This window comes from Pristiophorus japonicus, chromosome 7, assembly GCF_044704955.1.
Source record: "Pristiophorus japonicus isolate sPriJap1 chromosome 7, sPriJap1.hap1, whole genome shotgun sequence".
In the NCBI taxonomy this organism is placed as follows: domain Eukaryota; kingdom Metazoa; phylum Chordata; class Chondrichthyes; family Pristiophoridae; genus Pristiophorus; species Pristiophorus japonicus.
In genome coordinates this window covers 73,154,669-73,179,876 of record NC_091983.1, presented here as the reverse complement: position 1 = coordinate 73,179,876, position 25,208 = coordinate 73,154,669, and the positions used below count along the sequence as shown (strand labels likewise).

Genomic DNA, 25,208 nt, shown 5'->3' with positions numbered 1-25,208 from the left:
AGGGGGGGTGAGGGGGTGGAGAGGGGTGGAGAGGAGGGGGGGAGGAGGAGAGGGGTGGGGAGGAGAGGGGTGGGGAGGAGGAGGAGGTGGTGAGGAGGAGGAGGAGGGGGAGGGGGAGAGAAGGGAGAGGGGGAGAGAAGGGGGGGAGAGAAGGAAGGGGGGGAGTGAAGCGAGGGGGGGGAGAGAAGGGGGGGGGAAGAGAGAGAGAGAGAGAAGGAAGAGAGAGAGAGAGAGAAGGAAGAGAGAGAGAGAGAGAGAAAGAAAGAAAGGAGAGGGAGGCTGAACGGGCCGGGCCCGGCCGGGCCCAAGACTTCAAGCTTAGATTTACCGGATTGACAGGTAGGTGGGGTCGGGTCCGGGGTCCGGGGGGGTCGGGAGCACGGGTCGGGAGCGGAGGTCGGGGGTGGGGTCGGGAGTGGAGGTCGGGTGGGGGGTCGGGAGCGGAGGTCGTGGGGGGGTTGGGAGTGGATGTCGGGGGGGTCGGGAGCGGAGGTCGCGAGGTGTGGGGGCGGGGCGGGAGCAGAGGTCGGGGGGGGAGCGGAGGTCGGGGGGGAAGGTCAGGAGCGGAGGAAGAGGAGGTCGGGTTGCCGGGGGGCGGTCCGGTGGGGGGGGGGGGGGAGTGGGAGCGGGAGTCAAGTCGGATCGGGTCCCGGTCGGGAGGAAGCAGAAGCTGGGTGTGGGAGGTGCAGCCTGATCAACGCAGCCCCAGTGAGGCCATTCGGCCAGGGCTAGGAGCTGCGTGCTTCGGCCCCTCCCACACAGTTTTGGGCGCCTGGAGCTACTGCACATGCGTGCCCACTGTAGCGCGCCTGTGCAGAGGTCCTGGCACTGTTTTCAGCGCAGGCACCTGGCTCCGCCCCCCACAGCTGGTGCTGCACCGCGCCCAGCACCAGAGGATCTGCAGGGAGCTGGAGAATAGGTAAGTTTTTTTTAGGCGCACTTTGTGGTGTGAAAAACGGGCGTCCAGGTCGGGCTGCGCCGTTCTAGGCACGGCCCGAAACTTGGGCCCAGTGTGGCTGGAATATATTTCTCCAAGTTACTGTGATGGCATATCACTCCTTCATTCTTAGCCGGTCTTCTGTGCCTTGTTTGCACAAGATCCATGTTTGATACAGACGGGAAAGGTTACCATTTGTGAGAAAGCAAAAAAAGGGAACAAAAAAGACTTGACCATCAAATCATGTACAATCCAGCCTGTCATGGACAATTATAGGAGTTTGCACTGTTGGCATGAAGTGCATTATGAAATTTTGGCAAGCACCCGTTTAATTTTCCATCCTTAATACTTGGAAAATCATGGGAGGCACATACCTGCATTCCCAATATGCACTCAATGAAAGTGAGGCTCTATGCCAGGAGCATGAGCTCATAAATTAAATTTTTACTCATTTATTTAATCTGTTTTGAGAGGAAGTTCTGCAAAATATTCCTTGATTCCCAAATGTAGTCAAGTATCCTGAATGACTGCTCTCCATAGACAACATTCTAAAATCATAGAAACAATTATATCCAATGGAATATTTGATAATCTCTGCATGCACTTATCCTTATAACGTCAACTCTTGCAAGTTGTTATTGTTGTAGTTGTATATGGCTCAATGTCAAATTGTATTTGATAACTCTTCTATGAAGCACCTTGGGATGTTTTGCTATGGTAAAGGTGCCATATAAATGCAAGTTGATGTTGGGTTACTTGTTAAGCTAATAATGCTGATTTATGCAAATAGCCCACTGAATAAGTATGATCCAATCAATAACTACTTCCATTCACTATACAGGTGGGAAAAGTCCCTTATGGTATTAAACAGCTTAACACCACTTCACTCAAGGGCCAGTTGTTTTAATCTCAAACTCCGCAGCCTGTTTCCAAGCCCCCTATCTGTGCTCCATTCCCAAGTCCCTCACTCCCCAACTGTGCTCCTCTCCATGTTCCCTCCTCCCGCTATGTTCTGCTCGCCAGTAGGTGCGGCTCTGATCTCTCGGGCTTCGTTCCATAGAAACATAGAAACATCGAAAAATAGGTGCAGAAGTCGGCCATTCAGCCCTTCAAGCCTGCACCGCCATTCAATAAGATCATGGCTGATCATTCCCTCAGTTCCCCTTTCCTGCTTTCTCTCCATACCCCTTGATCTCTTTAGCTGTAAGGGCCATATCTAACTCCCTCTTGAATATATCCAATGAACTGGCATCAACAACTCTCTGTGGCAGGGAATTCCATAGGTTAACAACGCTCTGAGTGAAGAAGTTTCTCCTCATCTAAATCCTAAATGGCCTATTCCTTATCCTAAGACTTTGTCCCCTGGTTCTGGACTTCCCCAACATCGGGAACATTCTTCCTGCATCTAACCTGTCCAGTCCCGTCAGAATCTTATAAGTTTCTATGAGATCCCCTCTCATCCTTCTAAACTCCAGTGAATAAAGGCCCAGTCTCTCCTCATACGTCAGTCCAGCCATCCCTGGAATCAGTCTGGTGAACCTTCGCTGCACTCCCTCAATAGCAAGAACGTCCTTCCTCAGATTAGGAGACCAAAACTGAATACAATATTCCAGGTGAGGCCTCACCAAGGCCCTGTACAACTGCAGTAAGACCTCCCTGTTCCGATACTCAAATCCCCTAGCTATGAAGGCCAACATACCATTTGCCTTCTTCACCGCCTGCTGTACCTGCGTGCCAACTTTCAATGACTGATGAACCATGACACCCAGGTCTCGTTGCACCTCCCCTTTTCCTAATCTGCCGCCATTCAGATAATATTCTGCCTTCGTGTTTTCGCCCCCAAAATGGATAACCTCACATTTATCCACATTATCCTGCATCTGCCGTGCATTTGCCCACTCACCTAACCTGTCCAAGTCACTCTGCAGCCTCTTAGCATCCTCCTCACACTGCCTCCAGCTCAGATGGGATCATAATAAACATCACAGTTATATTCCAGACTGAACTACCCATGAACTATGCATGGGAGATCGATTACTTTCATTAAAAACTGTGTTCCAAAAATCACCGCACATACTGTATATACACTGTTGATACCACTCGATGCTGCTCGACCATACTTGGAGTACTGTGCACAATTTTGGTCTCCACATTATAAAAAGGATATAGAGGCACTGGAAAAGGTGTAAACATTTTTTACTAGAATGATACCAGAACGGAGAGGTTATACCTATCAGAAAAGATTGAACAGGCTGGGACTCTTTTCTCTGGAAAAGAGAAGACTGACGGGTGACCTGGTAGAGGTCTTTAAGATTATGAAAAGGTTTGATAGGGTAGATGTAGAAAAGATATTTCCACTTGTGGGGAAGACCAGAACTAGGGGCCATAAATATAAGATAGTCACTAATAAATCCAATAGGGAATTCAGGAGAAACTTCTTTACCCAGAGAGTGGTTAGAATGAGGAACTCGCTACCACAAGGAGTAGTTGAGATAACTAGCATAGATGCATTTAAGGGGAAGCTAGATAAATGCATGAGGGAAAAGGAATAGAAGGAGATGCTGATGTGGTTAGATGAAGAAAGGTGGGAGAAGGGTCGTATGGAGCATAAACACTAGCATGGACCTATTGAGCTGTAAATACTATGTAAAAAGAAAGACTTAGATTTATATAGTGCCTTTCATGACCACTGGACATCTCAAAGCACTTTAAAGCCAATGAAGTACTTTTGGAGTATAGTCACTGTTGTAATATAGGAAACGCAGCAGCCAATTTGCGTGCAAGCAAGCTCCCATAAACAGCAATGTGATAATGGCCAGATAATCTGTTTTGTTGTTATTTTGATAAACTGCTGATAGCTTATTTGTGAAATAACAAATGGATCTCTGTAGTTATCTGCAACATCTGCTTTTGGTTTAAATATAATATTTGTTTCAAACCAAATGTTGGAACTGAATCTGTTATTAAATACATATGTTATCAATAAGTGTAAACACTAAGCAAAAGTATTTGAAAATATTTGGAAAAGTGTGGATGAATATATACATGCTAGTGTTTACACTCCATATGACTCTTCTCCCACTTTTCTTCATCTAACCACATCAACATCTCCTTCTATTCCTTTTTCCCTCATGCATTTATCTAGCTTCCCCTTAAATGCATCAATGCTATTTGCTTTATGAAACCTTTGTACTGTTGCTCACTAAGTGCCACATTGTTTTTATTTGTGACTCTTGTGAATCCCCCATGGTGTAGAATCGGAAGAGCATGGAGTCAAATCTGATGTAGAAGTTGGGTTAGAAACATAGAAACATAGAAAATAGGTGCAGGAGTAGGCCATTCGGCCCTTCGAGCCTGCACCACCATTCAATATGATAATGGCTGAGCATGCAACTTCAGTACCCCATTCCTGCTTTCTCTCCATACCCCTTGATCCCTTTAGCGGTAAGGGCCACATCTAACTCCCTTTTGAATATATCTAATGAACTGCCCTCAAAAACTTTCTGTGGCAGAGAATTTCACAGGTTCACCACTCTCTGAGTGAAGAAGTTTCTCCTCATCTTGGTCCTAAATGGCTTACCTTTATCCTTAGACTTTAACCCCTGGTTCTGGACATCCCCAACATCGGGAACATTCTTCCTGCATCTAACCTGTCCAATCCCGTCAGAATATTATATGTTTCTATGAAATCCCCTCTCATTCTTCTAAATTCCAGTGAATATAAGCCTAGTCGATCCAGTCTTTCTTCATATGTCAGTTCTGCCATCCCAGGAATCAGTTACTGAACCTTCGCTGCACTCCCTCAATAGCAAAAATGTCATTCCTCAGATTGGGAGACCAAAGCTGTACACAATATTCAAGATGTGGCCTCACCAAGGCCCTGTACAACTGCAGTAAGAACTCCCTGCTCCTATACTCAAATCCTCTCGCTATGAAGGCCAACATGCCATTTGCCTTCTTCACCACCTGCTGTACCTGCATGCCAACTTTCAATGACTGATGTACCATGACACCCAGGTCTCGTTGCACCTCCCCTTTTCCTAATCTGTCACCATTCAGATAATATTCTGCCTTCCTGTTTTTGCCACTAAAGTGGATAATCTCACATTTATCTACATTATACTGCATCTGCCATGCATTTGCCCACCTAACCTGTCCAAGTCACCCTGCAGCCTCTTAGCATCCTCCTCACAGCTCACACTGCCACCCAGCTTAGTGTCATCTGCAAACTTGGAGATATTACATTCAATTTCTTCGTCTAAATCATTAATGTATATTGTAAATAGCTGGGGTCCCAGCACTGAGCCCTGCGGCACTCCACTTGTCACTTCCTGCCATTCTGAAAAGGACCTGTTTATTCCTACTCTTTGCTTCCTGTCTGCCAACCAGTTCTCTATCCACATCAGTACATTACCCCCAATACCATGTGCTTTAATTTTGCGCGCCAATTTTTTGTGTGGGACCTTGTCAAAAGCCTTTTGAAAGTCCAAATACACCATATCCCACTGGTTCTCCCTTGTCCACTCTACCAGTTACATCCTCAAAACATTCTAAAAGATTTATCAAGCATGATTTCCCTTTCATAAATCCATGCTGACTTGGACCGATCCTGTCACAGATTTCCAAATGCGCTGAAATTACATCTTTAATAATTGATTCCAACATTTTCGCCACTGCCGATGTCAAGCTAACCGGTTTATAATTCACTGTTTTCTCTCTCCCTCGTTTTTTAAAAAGTGGGGTTACATTAGCTACCTTCCAATCCATAGGAACTGATCCAGAGTCTATAGAATGTTGGAAAATGACCCACCAATGCACTCATTTCTAGGGCCACTCCCTTAAGTACTCTGGGATGCAGACTAACAGGCCCTGGGAATTTATCGGCCTTCAATCACATCAATTTCCCTAACACAATTTCCTGACTATTAAGGATTTCCTTCAGTTCCTCCTTCTCGTTGGACCATCGGTCCCCTAGTATTTACAGAAGGTTTATTTTTTGCCTCTTCCTTAGTGAAGACAGAACCAAAGTATTTGTTCAATTGGTCTGCCATTTCTTTGTTCCCCATTATAAATTCACCTGATTCTGACTGCAAGGGACCTACATTTGTCTTCACTAATCTTTTTCTCTTCACATATCTATAGAAGCTTTTGCAGTCAGTTTTTATATTCCCGGCAAACTTCCTCTCATACTCTATTTTCCCCCTCCTAGATAAACCCTTTGTCCGCCTCTGCTGAATTCTAAATTTCTCCCAGTCCTCAGGTTTGCTGCTTTTTCTGGCCAATTTATTATGCCTCTTCCTTGGATTTAACACTGTCCTTAATTTCACTTGTTAGCCACGGTTGAGCCACCTTCCCCGTTTTCTTTTTACTCCAGACAGGAATGTACAATTGTTGAAGTTCATCCATGTGATCTTTAAATCTTTGCCATTGCCTATCCACCATCAACCCTTTAAGTATCATTCACCAGTCTATTCTTGCCAATTCATGCCTCATACCATCGAAGTTACCTGTCTTTAAGTTCAGGACCCTAGTCTCTGAATTAACTGTGTCACTCTCCATCTTAATAAAGAATTCTACCATATTATGGTCACTCTTTCCCGGGGGCCTCGCACAACAAGATTGCTAATTAATCCTCTCTCATTACACACCCAGTCTAAGATGGCCAGCTCTCTGGTTGATTCCTCGACATATTGGTCTAGAAAACCATTCCTTATACACTCCAAGAAATCCTCCTCCACTGTATTGCTACCAGTTTGGTTAGTCCAATCTATATGTAGATTAAAGTCACCCATGATAACAGCTGTACCTTTATTGCACGCATCCCTAATTTCCTGTTTGATGCCATCCCCAACTCACTACAACTGTTTGGTGGTCTGTACACAACTCCCACGAGCATTTTCTGCCCTTTGGTGTTCCGCAGCTCTACCCATACAAATTCCACATCATCTAAGCTAATGTCCTTCCTTACTATTGCATTAATCTCCTCTTTAACCAGCAACGCTACCCCACCTCCTTTTCTTTTCTGCCTATCCTTCCTTAATATTAAATACCCATGGATGTTGAGTTCCCAGCCTTGGTCACCCTGGAGCCATGTCTCCGTAATCCCAATTACATCATATCCGTTAACAGCTATCTGCGCAGTTAATTCATCCATCTAATTATGAATGCTCCTCGTATTGAGACACAGAGCCTTCAGGCTTGTTTTTTTAACACTCTTTGTCCTTTTAGAATTATGTTGTAATGTGGCCATTTTTGTTTTTTGCCCTTGGTTTCTCTGCCCACCATTTTTCCTTATCTCCTTTCTACTTTTTGCTTCTGCCCCCATTTTACTTCCCCCTGTCTCCCTGCATAGATTCCCATCCCCCTGCCATATTAGTTTAAACCCTCCCAAACAGCACTAGCAAACACTCCCCCTAGGACATCGGTTCCAGTCCTGCCCAGGTGCAGACCGTCCGGTTTGTACTGGTCCCACCTCCCCCAGAACTGGTTCCAATGTCCCAGGAATTTGAATCCCTCCCTCTTGCACCATTCCTCAATCCACGTATTCATCTTTACTATCCTGCTATTTCTACTCTGACTAGCATGTGGCACTGGTAGCAATCCTGAGATTACTACCTTTGAGATCCTACTTTTTAATTTAACTCCTAGCTCCCTAAATTCAGCTTGTAGGACCTCATCCCGTTTTGTACCTATATCGTTGGTACCTATATGCACCACGACAACTCGCTGTTCACCCTCTCCTCCAGAATGCCCTGCAGCTGCTCCAACATCCTTGACCCTTGCACCAGGGAGGCAACATACCATCCTGGAGTCTCGATTGCGGCCCCATTCAATAGAATCCCCTACCTCTATAGCTGAACCGGCCGAAGGGACTTGGAGGCCAGTGCTGAACCCAACATCTTAAACTTCTTATCAACTTTTAATCATTTTTAAACTTTTAATCAACTTTTAAACTTTTTAAACAATTTGGGAGAACTTTTAAAACTTACATTTTAGACTTTTAATCGAAATACTTTTATAAACACCTATTATTGATCTACATCTTTGACTTTTTAACAACCTTTAGAAACTTTTAAAATAAATTGTGAATTTTTATTAATGGTAGATGACGCGAGGTTTGGTTGGGGGGCAGGCATTTGGAAGGTCACTTCCAAAGTTATTTTAAAAGTTAAATTTGATGAAAATTCCCAATTTGTTGAAAATGTTTCTGAGAGTTGTTAAAAAGTCTAAGATGTAGGACCCCTGCACCGGTCCATTTCTACCTCGGCCCGGAGGGACCCCTGCACCTTAAACTGTTAAACAATTGGGGAAACTTTTATAACATATTATTGATCTACATCTTAGACACTTCACCGTAGGCAATTAGGCTTATAGAGCAGTGCCTGGTCTCCAGTTGTCTTGGACCCCCTTGCCACTGGACCAAGACCTTGTTGAGCTAAGCCCATGTGGTTGCCGGTGTGCAGCGGCCACCCCATGTTAAAAGAACTCACGCACAGGCATCTTCCACTTCGTCAGTATGAAGTTCGGGACCTGGAATGTCAGGACCCTCATGGACAATCCCAACAGCAACAGGCCGGAGCGCCGCACCACCATAGTTGTCCGGGAACTCAGACGTTTTGACATTGACATTGCCGCCCTAAGCGAGACCCGTCGGGCAGGGGAAGGCCAGTTGAAGGAACATGGTGGAGGCTACATCTTCTTCTGGAAAGGGAAACCAGAGGCAGAATGCTGCCTTCATGGAGTCGGCTTTGCCGTCAAGAATGAGCTGGTCGATTGCCTCAAAGACTCTCTCTGTGTGGTTAACGAATGCCTCGTGACTCACGGAACCAATGTGCCACAGTCATCAGTGCATACGCCCGTACACTCGATACAACGGATGAGGATAAAGAGGGTTTTTATTCCAACCTTGAGACATCCTTGTCCCGCATCCCCACGGGCGACAAATTGATCCTCCTGGGTGACTTTAATGCCACGGTTAGCAAAGACACAGGCCTCTGGGGAGGCATGATTGGCAGAGAGGAGGTAGGGAAAGCCAATTCCAGTGGTACCCTACTTCTGACAAAATGTCTAGAACATGAACTCCTCATCACCAACACCCTATTCCGCCAGAAGGACAAATACAAGGCATCGTGGCAACACCCTCGCTCCAAACACTGGCACCTGCTTGACTATGTCATCGTCCGAGCCAGGGATTGCAAGGATGTACCCATCACCCGCGCCATGATAGGAGCTGACGACTGCTGGACGGACCACCGCCTAATCCGATTCATCATAAACATTAACATTGCCCCAAAGCAAAGGGGACAGCAGAAGCAGTTCTGCAAAAAAGTTAATGCCGGGGCACTTAGAGACCCAGCTAAGAGAGCCCTATACAACCAGCGCTTCACAGCCAATCTGGCGTGCCTTGATGACCCTGAGGTGCTGAATGCCCACAGCGCTTGGTCTTCCCTCCAGGCCTCTATAACCAATGCCTATGAAGAGACACTTGGTCACTCAACCAGAAAACATCAGGACTGGTTTGATGAAAATGATCAGGAGATCGAAGAACTAATAGATCGCAAGCGCAAAACATTTCTGAGCCTCAAGCAACAACCCAACTCGGGAGCTGCAAAACAACATTACAGACGACTCAAGGCTCAGGTTCAACAAAAATCCTGGAACCTAAAGAACAGGTGGAGAAAGCACAGGAGATACAACAACTAGCCGACAGCTACGATATGCGAGGACTCTTCACGGCAGTCAAGGCCACCTACGGTCCAAACTCCAAAAGCCCCACCCCACTCCTGGCCAAGAACGGGGAAACACTCATCAAGGACACCGAAGTTGTCAGGGCCCAATGGAAGGAGCACTTTGAAGATCTCTTCAATCGAGGCTCTGCCTTTGACTCGAACGTTCGCGACTTCATCCCGCAGCATGTGACCCGCCGCCACCTCAGTGAAACCCCAACATCGCACGAGGTAGGCAAAGCCATAAAACAGATCAAGGATAACAAGGCCACGGGTGTGGATGGAATCCCTGCTGAGGTGCTAAAGCATGGCGTAGAGGCACTGTTGGCACAGATACATGACCTCATCTCTCTCATCTGGAGGGAGGAGAGCATGCCGGGAGATCTCAGAGATGCAGTGATTGTGACCATTTTTTAAAAAGGGAACAAGTCCGACTGCGACAACTACAGGGGAATCTCCCTGCTATCAGCCACTGGGAAAGTTGTCGCTAGAGTTCTCCTCGATCGTTTTCTCCCTGTGGCCGAGGAGTTCTTCCCAGAATCACAATGCGGATTTCGTCCCCTACGGGGCACAACGGACATGATCTTTGCAGCGTGACAGGTGCAGGAAAAATGCAGGGAGCAGCGCCAGCCTTTATACATGGCCTTTTTCGATCTTACAAAGGCCTTTGACACTGTCAACCATAAGGGTATATGGAGCATCCTCCTCCGTTTCGGATGCCCCCTGTAATGTCTGTAAGCTTGTAATGTTTGTAGCTCCACACTGTGGATGTGGACGTATTGTGTACTGCAAGTGCAGGTTAATAATAAACAGAACAAGGCAGATTTCCAGAGATTTCCGAGAGAGCTGCCTGCCATGTTAGGAAGCTGTGTGTGCTGTGCTCTGTGAATATATCACATTTGGCGACGGAAGATGGGATTTTTTGAATGATTTAAAGCTGAAATTTTGTTGGTGAAGGATTCAGCCAGCCAACAGAAGACTTTGGAAGTTTCTGTCTTTGAAAAAAGCTACAAAAATCCAAGGTAAAATACAGCACACGGTGTGAATAGCTAGAGGTTAAAATGGCAGGTGTATTGGGATATTTGGGTGAATATAGACATGACCAGGAACGTTTTAAAGCATATGTGGATCGGCTAGAAATGTATTTCACTGAAAATAACATAATCGAAGTTCCAGACAATGCAGTCCAGAACCAGGCTGTGTTGGAACTTAAGAAAGCGATCTTCTTATCGGAGGCAGGTCCGGCATTATACGACACTCTTGTAAATCTGCTTGTGCCTGACGAGCCAAAGGACACAACACTTAAAAAGATTTTAACAAAGCTGGAGCAGCACTAAAACCCCAAACCGTTAGAAATTGCTGAAAGCTATCGTTTCGGGATTCGGAATCAAGTGGCTGATGATAGTATCAGTGATTACATTGTAGCATTAAAAAAGCTATCGATGCACTGTAATTTCGGAAACTTTCAAAACCGAGCATTACGGAATCATTTTGTTTGTGGGGTGAAAAATGATGCGATCAGAAGGAAGTTATTGACGACGGATGACTTGACTTTTCAGATTGCTTGTCAGGCAGCGAGGTCGATGAGCATGGCCAAACAATATTCCCGAGAATTAAATAATGATTACGGTCATCAGTCAACCGAGGTAAATCACGTGCAGGTTCAAAGTAAAAGACAGGCATGGCTGAAAGCCTCAGCAACTGGAAATTCTACCAGAGCGTCGAAGTCGTGTTATAGATGCCTGGGACAACACATTGCTCAAAGTTGTCCATACGTGAAGGCAGAGTGTTTCTTCTGCAGAAAGACTGGGCATCTTGCGAAGGCATGCTGACTGAAGGGTAAATCAGCTTTCAAAGCTAGGAGGCCAGCGTTCAAAGCTATGAGTAGAAATCCCAAGAGACTACATAGCATGGAAGAACAACAACAGGACGAGGAGATGTTAGAATTACATGTCATCAGGAGCACGAGGTTAACAGACAGTGATTCGGATAGCATCAAAATCCACATAGATGTTGCGGGATTCAAGATACCAATGGAAATCGGCATGGGTGCATCCGTGAGTGTAGTACCGGAGTCACTATACCGCGACAAATTGCGTGATTTTCAACTGGAGAAATCCAAGATAGAGCTGCGAGGCTACTCGGGAGAGAAAATTCCTGTGGTAGGTCATATCACCGTACCAGTGAAATATAAAGATCAATTTCAGAACTTGCCTCTAATAGTAGTGAAAGGAGACAAGTCTGCCTTACTAGGAAGAAATTGGTTGAGCTCACTGAAGCTGGATTGGAGTAAGATTTTCTGTGTGGAAGTGAGATTTTCATCAACGGATGAGGTTATCAAGAAGTATCCGAAGGTGTTCTGTGAAACGAGCAGTCCGATCCAAGGCTTCAAGGCGAGTGTCAGGCTACAGAAGGATGCTAGATCGGTTTACTACAAGCCACATTCCGTACCATATGCACTCAAGGAAAAAGTTGAGCAAGAACTCAAAAGACTAGAGACTGAGAACATTATTTGTAAGATAGATCGATGTAATTGGGCTACACCCATTGTTGTTGTACCTAAGTCCGATGGTAAGGTAAGATTGTGTGGTGATTATAAAGTAATCGTAAACCAGGTTCTAGAGGGTAATATCCCCAATACATTACCGAATATAGAAGATTTGTTCACAACACTGACATGTGGTCAGATCTTCTCAAAACTGGATCTTACGAATGCCTACTTACAGCTTGAACTAGATGAGGAGTCCACGTCATGTTTGACTATAAATACTCATCTAGGCCTATATCAATTTAATAGGCTACCGTATGGAGTGTCTTCCGCCCCTGCCATATTCCAAGGGGTGATGAACCAGATTTTGCAAGGCATTGAAGGGGTAGTATGTTATTTGGATGACATAGTAATTTCAGCACCAAATAGGCAAATTCATAATAACATATCGAATGAAGTCCTCAAACGGCTAGAGAAGCACAGAGTATGAGTGTCTGCTCGTAAGTGTGAGTTATTTAAAAGCTCAGTGGAGTACTTAGGGTACAGAGTAGACAAAGATGGTTTACATCTAACCATGGAAAAATTGGAAATGCACCCACTCCCAGGAATGTCACTGAACTTCGTTCATTCTTGGGTCTTTTGAACTATTATGGGAAGTTCCTACCAAATTTGGCTACAGTATTACATCCACTGAATGAATTTTTTAAAAAACAGGTCCATTGGAAGTGGACAAAAGAATGCGATACTGCATTCAAGGAGTATAAAAGCAAATTGGTAGAGAGCATCATGTTAGTTCACTATGACATATCTAAGGAGATTAAGCTAGCATGTGATGCCTCTCCATATGGAGTTGGGACAGTAATCTCTCATGTATGAAGTAGTGGGGAGGAGAGACCAATTGCTTTTGCTTCACGCACTCTCAGTGCCAGTGAGAGTAACTATGCGCAAATTGAAAGGGAAGCTTTGGCATTAATTTTTGGGGTCAAGAAGTTTCACAAATACTTGTATGGCCGTAAGTTTACCATCATTATGGACCATAAGCCCCTAACAGCAATCCTCCATCCAAAGTCCCCAGTTCCAACCTTAGCTGCAGCCCGAATGCAGAGTTGGGCTTTGATTTTGTCAGCATATGCATATGATATTGAATACAGACGATCAGCTGATCACAGTAATGCTGATGCAATGTCTAGATTGCCTTCCCTATCACATGTTACACCCGATAGGGAAGAAGTGTTTTATTTTTCATACATTGATGAACTGCCAGTCACAGCTGAAGAGATTGGTAGAGCAACCAAACGTGACCCAGTGATGTGAAAGGTGTATGAGTATATAGCAAATGGATGGCCAAACCAGGTAACAGACAAAGATACACATCCATTCTTCATTCGTAGGAATGAATTATCAGTCGATAAAGATTGTATCATGTCGGGTGCAAGAGTGGTTATACCAAATAAATTCAGGTCCAAATTATTAGGAGGCCTCCATGACCAGCACCTGGGAATGTGCTTGACCAAGAGTTTTGCACGCAGTTATTTATGGTGGCCAGGTCTTGATAAAGATATAGAGTACATCGTGAGTCAGTGTACGACATGTCAATCGGTAAGCAGGCAACCACCACCAGTACCATTACAGCCATGGAAATGGCCTCCCAGGGTGTGGCAAAGGCTACATATTGATTTTGCTGAGTTAGAAGGACAACAATTATTAATTGTGATTGATAGCCATTCGAAGTGGGTTGAGGTGTTTCCAATGTGGAAAATAACAACAAGTAAAACATTGGACATTTTACGAAAATTATTTTCTTCATTTGGCCTCCCTGAAGAGATTGTTTCGGACAATTTCATTCAGAAGAATTTGCACAATTCCCGAGTAAAAATGGTGTGAAACATACCAAGATTCCACCATACCATCTTGCTTCGAATGGTGCAGCAGATCGCACTGTACAAATTGTAAAACGTGCCCTCATAAAACAAATGTTAGATCCAAATCCAAGGAAACGACAGTTGTCATTGGATCACAAATAGGCTAATTTTACATATCGAAATACTCCTCATACAACTACTGGTAGAACGCCAGCAGAGTTGTTTCTCAAACGGCAGCCACGAACCAGATTCTCGTTGTTAAAGCCAAATTTGGCACAGTACATAGAAGAGACACAATTAAGACAGAAAGAGATTCAGGATAGAGGTAGAGTAAAAGAGAGAAGTGTGAAATTAAACCAGAAGGCGAGAGTAAAGAACCATCACCATAAATGGTTAAAGTGGTTACCAGGAAGAGCGGTGAAGATATGTGATCCTCGCACATATTTGGTAAAGATGTTTGATAATGGACAGGTTAGGTTTGTTCATATTGATCATATTTTACCTACAGACATGGAAGGAGTTGAAGGTGGGAATGATTCAATTATTTCTAACTCATCAGATAGTTTTGATACACCAGTAGCAAATCCTAAATCCAATGTACTGGAAACAAATCCAGGAGAGAATTAGAATGAAAGTCTGAGTCCGAGTCAGGAAAACAAAGAGCCTGAAGTTAGAGTGAGTTCAAATGAAAATCAAGGAAATTCCATGGAGGAAAACATTCCTCAGGATGAGCCTCGAATGAGTTTAGATTCAACACCACATTTGGAAGGTTCTGTTCGAGAGTGAAGGTATCCTCTTCGAAACAGAAAACAAGTGGTAAAGTTAAATTTGTAAATATGGAAAAATAATAAGTTTATATCCTGTGTTATGTATAAACATGAATTTTATGTATGATGTTGTTATGATGCTTCTTCATTAAGGAGGGAGAAGTGTAATGTCTGTAAGCTTGTAATGTGTGTAGCTCCACACTGTGGATATGGACGTATTGTGTACTGCAAGTGCAGGGTTAATAATAAGCAGAACTAGGCAGATTTCCGGAGACTTCCATGTTAGGAAAATGTGTGTGTTGTGCTCTGTGAATATATCACACCCCCAAAGGTTTGTCAACATCCTTCGCCTGCTTCATGATGACATGCAGGCCTTGATCCTTACCAACGGATCCATTACAGACCCAATTCATGTCCAGACCGGGGTCAAACAGGGCTGCGTCATCTCTCCAACCCTCTTCTCAATCTTCCTCGCCACCATGCTCCACCTCACAATCAACAAGCTCCCCACTGGAGTGGAATTAAACTACAGAACCAGTGGGAAGCTGTTTAACCTACACCGCCTCCAGGCCAGGTCCAAGATCACCCCAACCTCTGTCGTTGAACTGCAGTATGCGGACGACACCTGCGTCTGCGCACATTCTGAGTTGAACTCAGGATATAGTCAATGTATTCACTGAGGCATATGAAAGCATGGGCCTTACGCTTAACATCCGTAAGACAAAGGTCCTCCACCAGCCTGTCCCCGCCGCACAGCACTACCCTCCAATCATCAAGATTCACAGCGCAGCCTTCGACAACGTGGACCATTTCCCATATCTCGGGAGCCTCTTATCAACAAAGGAAGACATTGATGTGGAGATTCAACATCGCCTCCAGTGCACCAGTGCAGCCTTCGGCCGTCTGAGGAAAAGAGTGTTTGAAGACCAGGCCCTCAAATCTACCACCAAGCTCATGATCTACAGGGCTGTAGTAATATCCGCCCTCCTGTATGGATCTGAGGCATGGACGAAGTATAGAAGGCACCTCAAGTTGCTGGAGATATATCACCAACGATGTCTCCGCAAGATCCTACAAATCCCCTGGGAGGATAGACATCAGTGTCCTTGTCCAGGCTAACATCCCGAGTATTGAAGCACTGACCACACTCGATCAGCTCCGCTGGGTAGGCCACATAGTTCGCATGCCAGATACGAGACTTCCTAAGCAAATGCTTTATGCGGAGCTTCTTCATGGTAAACGAGCCAAAGGTGGGCAGCGGAAACGTTATAAGGACGCCCTCAAAGCCTCCCTGGTAAAGTGCGACATCACCATTGACACCTGGGAGACCCTGGCCGAAGACCGCCCGAGGTGGAGAAAGTGCATCCGATGGGCATTGAGCTCTTCAAGTCTCAACGCAAAGAGCGTGAAGAGGTCAAGCACAGGCAGCGGAAGGAGCGTGCGGCAAACCAGCCCCACCCACCCCTTCCCTCGACGAATGTCTGTCCCACCTGTAACAGGGTCCATGGCTCTTGTATCAGACTGTTCAGCCATCAAAGAACTCACTTTGGGAGTGGAAGCAAGTCTTCCTCGATTCCGAGGGACTGCCTATGACTATAGCTCTCCCACTCTTTTTCCTGTCCTCCTGCTCAGCAGAGCCAGCCATGTTGCCATGAACTTGGCTACTGCTGCCCTCCCTTGATGAGCCAACAGTATCCAAAGTGGTATATCTGTTTTGGAGGGAGATGACCGCAGGAGACCCTTGCACAACCTTCCTTCCACTGTTCTGCCTGATGGTCACCCATTCCCTATCTGCCTTTATAACCTTTACCTGCGGTGTGACCAACTCACTAAACATGCTGTTCACGACGTCCTCAGCATCGCGGATGCTCTAGAGTGAATTCATGCGCAGTTCCCATGCCGCAATGCGGTCTATCAGGAGCCGCAGCTGGATACAGTTCCTACACATATAGTAGTCAGGGACACTGGAAGCGTCCCTGATTTCCCACATAGCACAGGAGGAGCATAACACAGATCTGGGCTCTCCTGCCATGACTTAACCCTTAAATTAACTTAATTTGGCAACAATGCCAAAGGTTTCCTACATATAAGAAAAGAAAAAGAAAAAGATAAAATACTCACCAATCCACCAGCCAATCACTTACCCACTTGGCTGTGATGTCACACTCGATTTTGATTTTTTTAAATCTTTTTGTCCCAACACCAACTGGCTCCTCTTACTGTCGGGCCCCTTTTATGGGCCTCTCGTTCCTCCCACTCCTGCTCCTGTGACTCCTCCGACTCTCGGGCCCCTTTTATGGGCCTCTTGATCCTCCCGCTCCTGCTCCTGTGAGCCTTAAACTCGTACCTTGACTTTTGAGGTTGTGAGGATAGAGGAGAGACCAATAGCTCTCCTTGATGCCAATGCATCAGGACAAGAAATGTCTCACCTATCTCCTTAGATGACTCTATCAGCGCTTGCAGTGAAACGTTGCCTAGGCTAACGATCACCACAGACAAACAAAGACCTGGGGCCCACCATGTTGCCTATAATTTCCCAAGTTTTACTGCTGTGATTTACAGATGCTGAAGTTTTCCATTTATCTGACTGAAAGAAGCCTAACTGGCTTCAAACAAACACTGTCTTGTCACTGCTCTACATGACCTTCTAGCTGTACTTGCAGAACTGCTCAGATCCCCGATGCTAGGTTAGAGATATAGTCACCAAAAGCTTTTGTAATACTAATCCCATATTGCTGAATCCATGGGCTAGAACCTCCACTTTTTTTGCCTGCTTAATGCCCACTTAACGCCCATTTTACTGCTGAAATGATGTCTAACGACCATATATCGCCCAATCTGGCACAAAATGGAAACTGACGGGCTTTTTTTGGAGTCCTATCACCGAGAAAAAATATTCCTGCCCGCCCACTTTTTATGGGTGGAATCAGCAGGATGGGCGAATTCTACACCCATAATATCGCCCAGTGTTACTTTCCACACAGAAATAACGCGAGATTCAGTAATACCGACTGGCGACTGTTTTTTGTCGTAAAGAGCATTTTTACCCAAACTAGCGGCCATGGAGTTCGCCCATCGTCAATTTCACCACCTCACACACATATCGGCCACAATATCGCTCGCTCAAAAAACCACCCACAAAAAGTGGAACTAACCGGGACAAATCACAGCGTTATGACGCCATGTTGTAGATCACATGTCGCGTCCTTTAAAAGGCTGCTGTGCTTCAACCTCGGCGGAGTTCGGATATACTCTGCAGGTCGTTGCAGTTGATATGAACATCTGTAAAAACATCTTGACCACACTGTGACCGATTGGAATTGAAGAGGTGTGCTTGTCGGGACATCCCTTGTTTGTGTGCAATCAGTGGCAGACAGAGAGCTACTGCAATGGGGCCTGTCCTTTCTCATCCTCTCTTGGTGACCAAATACATGCAGGAGAGTCGACATCGCCGAAGGAATGCTGCACTGCATTATGTGCCCCATGTACGAAGTGACAGACAGATGAGAAGGACCAGACATTACAGCCCGCTGCAAGTACAAGGAGAAGCATTCTTACCTCGACTTGCTCGATACCACCTGCCTTCGGAGACAGCACTTCCACAAAGAGGTTCTCACTGAGGTATACCAGCTGATAAGGGCAGACATGCAGCCTGCCAGCACCATCAGAACTGCACTGCCTGTCGAGGTCAAAGTCACCGCGGCACTGTCGTTCTATGCCTCGGGTTCTTTTCAGGCCACAGCTGGTGACATTTGCAGACTTTCTCAACATGCCACACTTCGCTGCATTAGACAGGTCACTGAAGCCCTGTATGCACGCAGGAGGGACTTCATGAACTTCCCTATGACCAGGAAGGCACAGAGAGAGGGGGCTCTAGGTTTCTCCAGAATTGCAAACTTCCCCAAGGTGCAGGGAGCAATAGACTGTACTCACATCGCGATGCGGGCACCTTTTCAGGATGCTGAGGTTTTCAGGAACCACAAGGGATTCCACTCCCTGAACGTCTAGCTGGTTGTCGATCACCAGCAAATTATACTGGCAGTGAATGCTCAATTTCCAGGCAGCATCCATGATGCACACATCCTGCGTGAGAGCACTGTATCTGACTTGTTTAACAATGAGCCACGAGGTCAATGCTGGATGCTTGGGGATAAAGGATATGGCCTCGCCACCTGGCTGATGACCCCTCTGCGCGACACCCACACCGAGGCCAAGAGGCGATACAACGAGAGCCACAGAGCAACTCGCAATATCGTGGAGAAAACCATTGAAGTGCTGAAGCAACGCTTCAGATGCCTGGACCACTCAGGAGGCGAGCTCCAATACCACCCTGAGCAGGTAGCTCAATTCGTGGTGGTGTGCTCCATGCTACACAACTTGGCTATCAGGAGGGTACAAGAATTGCCTGATGAGTCTGACAGTCCACCTCACGAGAGAGAGGAAGAGGAGGATGAGGAGGCGGACGCTGACATTGGCCCAGACAATCAGGCTGACACTGAAGCCATGCCCCCGCCCCCCCTGTAGACCGCATGAAAGGGCCCATGGTGGCATGATAGCTGCAAGAGGCTTACATCAGGAGCTCATCAATTATCGTTTTGCCTGAAAGAACGTTGGTGTTATTTCCAAGGCTGACACACTGCTGGGTGTGCAGGTCATACCTCAATGGTGGGCATCACTTTGGTGACAGTGAAAGTTTACCTTGATTGAAGTTAAGTGTGATTATACCCTTTGATATTAAGGAATCATCAGTATTTAATGGTGCAGCTATCTGAGCCAACGAGCTGCAAGGTTTTGTAAAATAAAAAACATTTAAATCGAACATTAGTCTGAAATCATCAATATTTCTGTACAAACCAGCCCTTCCACCCACCCCCCACCCCACCTTTCTCCTCCCCACCTCTACCCCCTCCTCTTCCCCTCCTGACTCCAAGCTGCCTGGTCGAGGTGCTCCTCAGGTCGATGCTTCATTGGTGGGGTGGGGGGGGCGGTGACGGCCAAAGTGCTGTTTGGATGCGTATGAGAGAGGACGGTCCTGAGGTGGGAATGTGCTCCGAGCCATAAGCAAGATGTTGCTGCTGGCTCTCATGTGTGGTTGGCAATGGGGGTGCGTCACCTTGGGGTGCATTGCGGCAATCTGAGACCACTGGGAGCCCTCTTCCACCAGTGCTCCTGGCTACCAGCTCCAGGATCTCCTCCATCCCTTCCATTTTATGTTATTTGTTGGACAAAAACTCGGTGCCAACTATGTTCTTGGTGCTTAGTGGACTTTTTGCTGCTGGTGAATCTCCGTCGTTCCTCCCACAACAGCCAGACAAGCACACACCACAGCCACGCACGCTTTCAGTGCCTCTGAGCTCCCCCTCTCTCTCTGTCTCCTCTTCTGCGCATGTCATGATGACCCTTGACCTCCTGAATCGTGGGAATCCAGCGTTGCCATGCCGTTGCTAAGGACTGCAACACTTTACGGCAGAAGGTCAGCAAAATTTAATGCTGCCGCCCATTTGATATCGCTCACAGTAATGCCCATTTTCAAAAATGTAAACTAGGTGTTTTGAGAATGGGCGAGAAGCCAGCGATCTGAAAACCCTTTTTTACTGCCCACGCCAGAAATAATGTCCATTTTTGGGCGATAAGCACAAAGGTTCTAGCCCCATGTGCCTCAGAGGATTGTAATCTGGCTACTAAATTGTTTGATATTACATTGATATGAGACTATTATATCCAACTAGAGTCTCATTCACCATAAATCTTCATCAGAATTGGAAAAAGTTAGAGATATAACAGGCTTTAAGCAAGTGCAGGCAGGGAAAAGGGGGAGAGGGAGAAAGAACAAAAGGGAAGGTCTGTGATAGGGCGGAAGGCGGGAGAGATTATAAGACGAGAGGTATGATTGTACAAACCGAACACAGACCTTCCCTTTTGTTCTTTCCTCCCCTCCCCACTTTCTCTGCCCCTGCATTTGCTTCAAACCTGTTATATCTCTAACATTTTCCAATTCTGACGAAAGGTCACCTGAAACATTAACTCTATTTCTCTCTCCACAGATGTTGCCTCACCAGCTGAGCATTTCCAGCATTTTCTGTTTTTATAACAAATATATCCTGTTCCCTTCTGAAAGTGCTTTGAATAGCCAAAACGACCAATTACACAAGTAAAAATGTACAGTCAGAATGATTAAAGACAACACTGGTCTGGATGATCATATATGGTGAAAGTCTGTCTGCTTTTGTGAAAACGTTCAAATAATAATAATATTCTGTGGAAACATTGGGAGATCAAAACTACCTATTGATTAATCCATGATCTAGGACAGCTTTGTCTATTTTAGTGGAATTTCTGTTGTGAATCACTTTGAAGTAAACATTTACTGGCATATTCGCGGAGAGCCCTGCTATACCTGATCAGCTGTATCTCTTCTTCCAGTGTTTCCATGTGCCATACTCAGCTCTCACTATGTTTCTGAGCAGCGACCAGAAGGAAAGAGACACTGCAACTGCCTACCGTAAGTTTAATTTCCTCTGACAGAATTTCCAGTAAAATCACTGACATATATTTTACAAACATTTACTTGGCACTGAGCCCATTTGAGGCCGTCTGCTGGCAATGGTAAGTAGAGGTATTCAGTCAATCAGTAGATGCTTAACAAACTAAACTATAATATGGTTTGTACTTGTTTGTTATATTTTCGTATAAAGCATCAGCACTTTGTTTATGACCCTATTAGTGATGCCTCAGAAATAATTTCAGACTAAAAGTTTATTTTTCAAATACAGAAAATGAATCCTGTAACAAAGATTTAGCAATGTTGTGTTTGACAGATACTGTAAGCTAACACTGGAGGCTTTACATTGTATTTAACAGAAGATAAGCCTATCAAATTCCATTTTGATCTCATTGTATTACAATCACACTGTGCTGATGATCCCAGCATCTTGCCCTTGGGGTCTTGTTTCAAAGGAGATAATTACACAAGAAAAAATGAACAGATGAAGAGAGAAATTGTTACAACCATTGTTAAAATGAAGGCACACAGCCTCATTAAAATACTCAAATGATCAACCCACCTTCTGTGAGCGGATTGGTCACCCGCTCGTTTTTCCATCTCCATTAAAACCAGAAGTGGGCAGGTTCGAGGCAGGTTAGGTTCCTGTTTCAGATTTTTGGCTTTTTAATCTCCCACCCAAACCAAACCCACCCATTTTTGGAAACGTCCCCCCATTAATTCTGTTTCTCTCTCCACATATGCTGCCTGACCTGTTGAGTGTTTTCCAGCATTTTCTGTTTTTATTTCAGATTCTCAGCATTCACAGTAATTTGCTTTTGTATGAGTATACTTAAGAATCCCTGTTACAGGTCTCACAGACAACCCCCCCACCCACGCCGCCCCCTTGTTTTAATATACTGGCTGTTCAGCAGGATTAAAATTGGTACCTAAATTATTCGTCACAAAAACATGTTACCATATAATATTTTAATGAAATAATTAACATTTTAAATTTGATTCACATTTGAACTGAAAGTATAGCTTCTGATCCAATTTTATTGTAATGCAATCATGATGTTGACAGATACAGTTCCTTTAAGGCTAGGACTTTTGATAAATGCACTAAAATTCTAGAAAACCAATAATAACATTTTTTTTAATTAATTCTGATCTGCAGGTTAGACTTTAGGTCTACAGTTGTATGTGTGCACCAATATCAATAATAAGACTACACTTTTTATTGCAAGAAATTTCAGTTACGAAGGAACGTTAAGAAAGCTGGGCTTGTTCTCCTTGAAAAGGGAAGACGTTGAGATGACCTACTCAATGTTTTCAAGGAAAAAAATAAACAAAGTTGATCCAGGCAAATTGTTTATTATAGTGAAGAGTTAAAATATCAGGGGACACAAGTTAAAATTAAAAGTTTGGAACAAGATGGGAAATTTGACAGAGCTTTATACTCATATGGTACTAGAGTTGTGTAATAAGTCACTAGGAAGGACACTGAAGCAGACATTTGGGTTCAAGAGATATTGTTGAAGAGACAAATGATTAAAGAATGTGGTGAGAAGGTTGGTATGTGATTGTTACAAAATGGACAGGCTTATTGCAGCTAATGGGAACTCAGCACGTTGGTAAGCATGGTTGTGAGGTTTTGTCCCATCAATCCCTGGCACAATCTGTTGGACCACTATTATTACAACAGTTTCCCTTTGCATCTCTCAATTTTTAGTTTTAGGTTTTCAAGTGTGCTGATTTCTGAGAGTATGATGTCATCATTCAAAGTAAATAAGTTTGGAACAGCTTCATTACTATTTTTTTCATATTTCCATTTAAAACCAAAACAGAAATAAAATGATTTAGATTATCTTTGCATATGACATATTTGGATTTTAGACATTGACCAAAAGCAAGAGCACGGAAAACATGAAGCTTTACTCATGGTAGCCTTGCTACCATGACCCTATTAGTGCTCCATTTCCCAGCACTAACATCCCTTGCCTTCATAAAGCACAAAATGTACAACAAAAATGATAAAAGGTTATATGTTACTGTGTTTATTTGTTGGGGAAAGTAAAGTGTGTAGTTGCCAGTACAAATACAAAACTATTGGAGAAAGGATTGATTAAAAATAGACTTATTATATCACACTGTTGGCTTTTTCATGTACAACCAGGCAGTATTACATTTCATTCGATGTGATGATGAAATGGAACCTGGCATTTTATATCTTTCCTCAACAGGTATGACAATGGAAGTATTTGGAACAATGATTGGAGCTGCTGTCCAGGGGCAGATTGTAGCACAGGGCCATGCCTCAAATCACTGCCTTCTACAGAACATATCAACAGATTCCAATATTAACTCCACAGATGTAATCAGTTCGCCTAATAGCAACACCAGCACTTGGCAGCCACAAGATTTACTCTCTCATACCGTAAGTACTTTAGGCTAGAAATTCCAGTCCGCTTTGGGTGCAGAAGTGGCACTGGACAGGTGGAGTGGGAATTTGGGACAGAATCTTTTGGACTGGATTTCTGCCCCTTTCTGACCTCCTCAGAAATTCCTATTGAGGGGATCTGATCCTTCTTCTGTCTGTTCCCACTGCCCTTCCTCATGACATCACATTTGGAGGTGAGACTGGTTGGATGCCCAACTTTCCTGGAAATCCTGCCAGTTCCAACCAGTGTACAGCCAAAAGTAAATACCATTGCAAGAAGCAGGTGTATTTGCCTTACAATGGCTGTAAGTGGGGCACACAATGCTACATCCCAATGGCAATTGGTGTCAGAGAGATCAATCACTGTTAAGAAAGTACCATATCATTACAGGAGCAGCCAGCAACAAGAAGTTCTCTCTTCAGACACATTGACTTGACTGACCAGAAATTTCCAAATAGAGCAGTAACCAATGGTCCTGCTAAGCTGCGCAGCCTCGCAGTCATCTGCAAGATCCCACACAGGCCACTCACCGGATTTTACATTGTAGACATCGCACAAAGATTTGAATGGGCTGCACAGTGGGGGAGGCGGGCCGCACAAGAGGCGGTGCAGCTTATGGGAGACGTTAGCGGTAACATGCTGCTGCAGAATTTTGCTGCCCTGTGGAGTGTGTGTCCCAGCAGTACCACAAATGATATCAGCTCCTGCTCTTATTTGCTAATGAGCCCATCTCCAAAATTTGTGAGCTCTTTGTATCTTACAGCCCTGTATCTTCCCAGTTGAACCTCATAGAATCATAGAAATTTACGCACAGAAGGAGGCCATTCAGCCATCATGTCTGCATCAGCTAAAAACAGAGCTATCTAGCCTAATCCCACTTTCCAGCTCTTGGTCCATAGCCCTGTAGGTTATGGCACTTCAAGTGCATATCCAAATGCTTTTTAAGTGTGATGAGGGTTTCTGCCTCTTTCAGGCAGTGAGTTCCAGACTCCCACTACCCTCTGGGTGAAAACATTTCTCCACAACTCCCCTCTAATCCTTCTACCAATTACTTTGAATCTATGCCCCCTGATTATTGATCTCTGTTAAGGGAAATAGGTCCTTCCTATCCACTCTAGCTAGGCCCCTCATAATTTTATACACCTCAATTAAATCTCCCCTCAGCCGCTTTTGTTCACACCTATCCAATCTTTCCTCATAGCTAAAATTCTCTAGCCCTGGTAAAATCCTTGTAAAGCTCTTCTGTACTCCCTCTTGTGCAATCACATATTTCCTGTAATATGGTGACCAAAACTGTACGCAGTACTCTAGCTGTGGCCTAACTAATGTTTTATGCAGTTCTGGCATAACCTCCCTGTTCTTATATTCAATGTCTCAGCTATTAATAACCACCTTATCTACCTGTCCTGCTACCTTCAGGGTACTGTGGACATACAGTCCAAGGTCCCTCTGTTCCACTACACTTCTCAGTATCCTACCATTTATTGTGTATTCCTTTGCCTT

The 25,208-nt window shown here is 44.8% G+C and overlaps 1 protein-coding gene across 1 annotated transcript in view; it reads left to right on the top strand.

The window, feature by feature from the left end:
* mfsd2b (MFSD2 lysolipid transporter B, sphingolipid) overlaps positions 1-25,208 on the top strand; it is a 123,793-nt gene that overhangs the window by 52,633 nt on the left and 45,952 nt on the right. The window contains exons 5-6 of the mRNA XM_070884186.1: positions 21,204-21,282; positions 23,508-23,701. Of these exons, the coding sequence (XP_070740287.1) occupies positions 21,204-21,282; positions 23,508-23,701 (273 nt within the window). The remainder of the gene's footprint in view (positions 1-21,203; positions 21,283-23,507; positions 23,702-25,208) is intronic.